Below are 5,687 nucleotides of genomic sequence, written 5' to 3' on the forward strand. Positions count from 1 at the left end.
TAAATAAAATTTCTTGTAAACAATTAATAATAAATTTTGGGTTAAATTCAACAAAATCCGAAAGAATTTCAAACACCTTTTCAAATTTGTCATTAAATATCGAAAGGGATATTGAATCTTTTATGATAATAGCGATGAGGATATTTATCAAAATTTCCTTATTTTTGAAGAGTGCGGGATAAATTTGTCAAGTGTCACTTTTCAATAACCTTAAATTACGCTGTTCTAATTTTTTAAAAAATAACCTTAAATTATATTTGAAGAAATTATGTCTATGATATATGTTTTATTCTAGAATCTTGGAGTTTTCATGCACTACACAAGAGCTCCAAGGTTCCAAGAGTGAATGCTCAATAGCAATTATAGAGATGTACCTTTTCAAAATGACTTTTACTGATTAAATTTAATCAATAGAAGACATTTTGAAAAGGTACCTCTACAATTAGATATACAAGAGATTCAAAGCTTCATTTCAGATAGATTTGAAACTTTGAAACTCTTGGTAGATTTTGAGTGAATGCTGACAATCATCTTTGAGAAGGTTTTCTTAAAGAAAACTTCTCAAAGAGGTTTCTCAGGAGCCCTGAGGCTCCCTTTCGTAATGATTGGGAGCCTTGGGGCTCCTGAGACGAAGAATGGCTTCGCCGAATCTTTGATCAGCAGAGGCCAAATGAAAAGGCCTCTGCTGATGGATTCTCAGGAGCCCTGAGGCTCCCTTTCGTAATGATTGGGAGCCTTGGGGCTCCTGCAGCAGAGTATCGCTCCGCTCCATTAATTTTTTTTAAAAAAAAGTGCCGTGTGGCAAATTTGTCCTGTTCCCTCTCCTAACACATAACTCCACAACTACCCAAGTACTATATTGCCACTCCTTCCCGCATTGCATTTGAGAAACATTAAAAGTGGCGACAAGTGCACTTGCCATGGCATATTGTTGCGCGTATATACTACTTCTAATGAAAGAAGCAGTATATACGCGCAATTCGAGTGAGATTGCAGCAGAAAGTCGAGAAGAGAGCCCTTTCTTAAGGTTAGGACTCCCTTCTCGACTTTATTATACAATGAAATATAAATCATAGTATATTTTTGTCACTTTTCACATCGTATTACCCCGATAGAAACAAAACAAAACGACTTTCTTGATATATCAATAAATGGCACGGATAATTTATTGGATGCATTGGAAAAATATTTTAATACATATCCTATTGAGCAAAATCGATTTCAAAAAGATGAAATATTAGAATGGCCCAAGTATTTAATCATACAATTAAACTTTCGTAAGACGAAATGGTGGAAGTGAAGTGATGTTGAAACCTTGATATTTCCTCGAAATTTCTACAAAACATATATTAGACATAAAGCATATATCTTATTTTATTAAGAATGTTGAATAATAATATTATTAAATATTAAGCTTTAAAAAAGCTAATTAAATTCAAAAATGAATATATATTATTATTGGATAAATATTAATCAGAACAAATGATTTTTTTATTAATGCTATGTAATAAACAGAAATTCATCAAAAGTGACAGCTCTCAATTTTTGACATTTGTAAATTCTAAATTGAATGAGAAAAATGAAATAACACTAAGCATAATACAATATTCTAGATTTAATTATAATTAGGAAAAAGTTAGTTTTGAGAGTACTTTTCATAGGCATATAGAATGAAATCTTCTGAAAAATAATATCACATAAACTCATATTATTTTCTAATATATAACTATTTTATATAAAAATCAAATTCAATGATCTTAAAAGCGAAGGATAAACCTCAAAATTTACGAATATAATGAGTGGGAATATAATGCTTATCTATCATAAAACCATATGAAATATCAATTTTTGCTTTACGCCTAATTTTTGACGACAATTAGCAAAAAATGTTAAATGTTAACACTCAGTCCATTTGAATATGAAAAATAAAATTGACTTTGATTAAATGTTTTTATTTATCATGCAATTCTTCTTGCGACCAAAGATTTGAATAAAAGTTCAAAAAATAAGATAGCTTAAAAAATAATATACGGTAGTGTTTACTAATAGATGAATAGTATATAAATTCTATTAAAATGGATTTGATCCAAAAAAATATATAAAATTTGATCATAAATAAAATCGTTTTAAATTACTTCTTCATTTAAATTATAACAATTATTTTTGATTTTTATTTATCATCCACATTCAAATTTGAATCTTATCACAAAAGAAGGACCACTTTTATGACTACTGCCAAATCTATAAACAGAGAATGGCTATTTGAAGCTAAAAGAAGAATAGAAGAAGGTGAATATTACAAAAGTGTGGGAAAGGAAGTTGAATTGGAAAATGGTAAAATTAAATTGAATGTTGCCGAAAATACAATAAGAAGAGCATTTCAACTTCAAGAAATCGAATTACCAAAAGTTAGTCGCGGCAGAAAACCAAATCCACCAACATTTGAACAAAAACAATTAATTAATTCTTGTGTTTCACAATATAAAGGAGGAATTTCAAAAACTTATTTATTGATTAAAAGGTTTCAAAATATTGTTCAAAATCCCGATTGTGAGAAAGAAAAAGAAGAAATTGCAAAAGAATTTGAAAATATAGAAGATTTGACAAAAGATCAAATTTTTGACAATTTACAAAAAATAAAGCCTCATCAAGTGGAAAAATTTATGATGGAATCAGGTTTATCTTCAAAAAGAGATTACAAACCAGCAGATCCACCTACCAAATATCGTGCCATATCAAAGAATTTGATATGGCACTGCGATATTCATTACCTTCACGGTAATGTTTCTTTTCCATTCTTTGCCATATTGAATGATATGACACGTAAAGTTCTCAAAACTAAATTATTGAAAAACAAGTCTTCCAACTCAACAGCGAATATTTTAAGAAAACTTTTAGAGGAGTTTATCCCTTACTGCATCTGGACCGATAACGGCGGTGAAAACCGCGGTGAATTCGGCCAGGTTATGCAGGAAAACGGAATAGTTTGGAAGCACACCTTGCCGTATATGCCAAGACAGAACGGCAAGGTGGAGCGCCTGTGGCCAAGCTTAGAAAAGTTTTTGCCAGACGAGTTGGATGATATTCAACAAATCAAGGACTCAGTTCAGCAGTTCATTGAAAAATACAACAATACTCCACATTTATCTCTCGATATTAATCCAAAAACGAATAGTAATTACACTCCTAACGAATTATTCGAAGTTTCAAAATTTTGGTACGAGCCAGAAATGCAAAAATGGGAGTTATATATCAAAGAGGAATGGGTTTTAGCAAAATTTGAATAATTACATCATTTTAAATGACTTCTAAACAATTTTATTTATGATCAAATTTTATATATCTTTTTGGATCAAATCCATTTTAATAGAATTTATATACTATTCATCTATTAGTAAACACTACCGTATATTATTTTTAAGCTATCTTATTTTTTGAAATTTTATTCAAATCTTTGGTCGCAAGAAGAATTGCATGATAAATAAAAACATTTAATCAAAGTCAATTTTATTTTTCATATTCAAATGGACTGAGTGTTAACATTTAACATTTTTTGCTAATTGTCGTCAAAAATTAGGCGTAAAGCAAAAATTGATATTTCATATGGTTTTATGATAGATAAGCATTATATTCCCACTCATTATATTCGTAAATTTTGAGGTTTATCCTTCGCTTTTAAGATCATTGAATTTGATTTTTATATAAAATAGTTATATATTAGAAAATAATATGAGTTTATGTGATATTATTTTTCAGAAGATTTTGTGTTCTTCTTCAAAATTTTATTTTTTATTAAAAAGAATCTTTACAAAATATACATTTACTTTAATTAATATTTAAAAACGTGCTCTATCAAAAGTTCCAAAAATTCAATATTATAGCTTTTCTGAGGTGTCACTTTTGATGAATTTCTGTTTTCAACACTAGACAAAAACAATTATATTAGATGCACATGATTAACATCTCTTGGTCTGATGATGTTTTTCAATTAAAAGATTATTATATACAGTTGAATTTACAAAATTCTTAATTCATAATTGCATGGCACAAGAGAGGTATGATCTGCTTATATGTTAATGATAGATATACCATATTATTTCCATTACTATAAATAACTTAAAGAAATATATCTTCTAAGTGTATTTTTTGTTCAATTTTGTTTGAAAAAAAAATTAAAACGCATTTCTTATCTTGTTTAGCTTTGATAAGTTGGATTAAATAATATTACTAAATACAAATCATGATAACAATTATATATCCATGCTAAATGCCTGAAGATCTGGTGAAAATATTGAGATATGCCTCACTTCCATCATTTCGTCTTACCACATAAAAATATGTGATTTTTAAAACAAGTTAGCTGATATGCTTTTAACAAAACCGAATCAAAAGTATTCAAAAAAATCTGAAATTGTAAAATATCTTAATCAAAAATAAAGGGTTGATCTTCATTTTCGGGATTTCAAAAAAATTTGGAATTTCACCTCCCAAACACACAGATTGTCCAGTTCATTGGCATAGAGAATATCCGATTTCCAGTGTTTTACTCTGAATCTTATTAGTTAAATACCGAATTTCGAACATAAATTCATCAAAATCGAATAAAGAGACTACCAAAAACGACACAAATATAATCAAGTCACAATCATTTAACAGGAACTCCTTAAATGAAGATTTTTACAATTTTAATCTCTATATTTTAGAAAAAAATATGCTCAGTCACAAACACAATTACTATGTTATGGAACAAGGCATTGACACTCGAATCTCTGGCCAATTCGAGGAACATCCAAAATTTCAATAATCTTATCCCACAGAATCCATAGCCCAAAAACTTTAATTTGCATAGTACATTTGAAGACGAATAATATTAGTCCAATTTTTTTTAACTTTGAAATTTTCAAAGATACAAAATTTATTACATTTAGAATTAATGCATTAATATATGCATTTGTTCCGTACCGAAAATGAACTTTACAAAAAGTGACATGAAAAGTCTTAATTACATTAAAGCCAAATGTAAACTTCATTGAGAAAAAGCAGTTTTGTCTCGTATTCAACGTAAAATCTTCAAAAGAAGACTAAACAAAAAGTGCTACACTGATAACAAAGATGAATTTCACATGGAACGCGATGATTCAATAACTGCAGAGTTGCGACATACAATTGCGGAAAATGTATGGACAACCACATGTAATGGTGGAGAACCATCGTATCTTTCAGAGGTCGAATTACTTGATTTTTATGGTGAAATCAATCAAAGAGCAAAAGGTCTTGCATGTGAAAAGGTAATCGAAGCTTATCAGATTGCCTACGAATTACTGGAGTATAGATACAGCAGAGCTTTATATCTAGCTGGCCTTGTTCATCCAGACGAATTTCCAACAAGAGGAAAAAGAATTGTTTACTTCGCTAGAAGTATATCTCCCCTCAAGATCATGGTTAAACAGAGTTTGCTCTGATCTCAACATTGAGATCAAAAGCTCAAAAGAAAATGAGGAAAAACGAGCAAAGTACTGTAACACAGCAACAGTTGCTAACTTCTTACATTAATTTCAGTATACGGCAGGAATTGATCCATGGAATAAGTGGAGTATTTATGAAACATCTCTGCTTCATCAAAGCGTTACAAAGTTATCTGCACTGAAAGCAACCCTCCTTTAACCAAAGAAGAGCATGAATTTGTG

At 29.6% G+C, this 5,687-nt stretch overlaps 1 protein-coding gene across 1 annotated transcript, besides 7 other annotated features; it reads left to right on the forward strand.

The window, feature by feature from the left end:
• Positions 1-169: 169 nt before the first annotated feature.
• Positions 170-820: a mobile genetic element.
• Positions 787-820: a terminal%2Cinverted (terminal inverted repeat of MuDR-4N1_TV transposon ID:TVAGG3_0138350).
• Positions 821-1,505: 685 nt separating this feature from the next.
• Positions 1,506-1,542: a mobile genetic element.
• Positions 1,506-1,542: a terminal%2Cinverted (terminal inverted repeat of Banshee-A3 transposon ID:TVAGG3_0138360).
• Positions 1,543-2,225: 683 nt separating this feature from the next.
• Positions 2,226-3,284: a mobile genetic element.
• A 601-nt stretch (positions 3,285-3,885) lies between these two features.
• Positions 3,886-3,923: a mobile genetic element.
• Positions 3,886-3,923: a terminal%2Cinverted (terminal inverted repeat of Banshee-A3 transposon ID:TVAGG3_0138380).
• A 1,200-nt stretch (positions 3,924-5,123) lies between these two features.
• Positions 5,124-5,462, forward strand: TVAGG3_0138390 (uncharacterized protein; the record flags this gene model as incomplete). Its single annotated transcript, XM_051224194.1, has 1 exon — positions 5,124-5,462. One exon carries the CDS (start codon positions 5,124-5,126, stop codon positions 5,460-5,462), a length of 339 nt encoding a protein of 112 aa, XP_051109180.1.
• Between the last annotated feature and the right edge of the window lie 225 nt (positions 5,463-5,687).

This window comes from Trichomonas vaginalis, chromosome IV (assembly GCF_026262505.1).
Source record: "Trichomonas vaginalis G3 chromosome IV, whole genome shotgun sequence".
Classification (NCBI taxonomy): Eukaryota; Parabasalia; order Trichomonadida; family Trichomonadidae; genus Trichomonas; species Trichomonas vaginalis.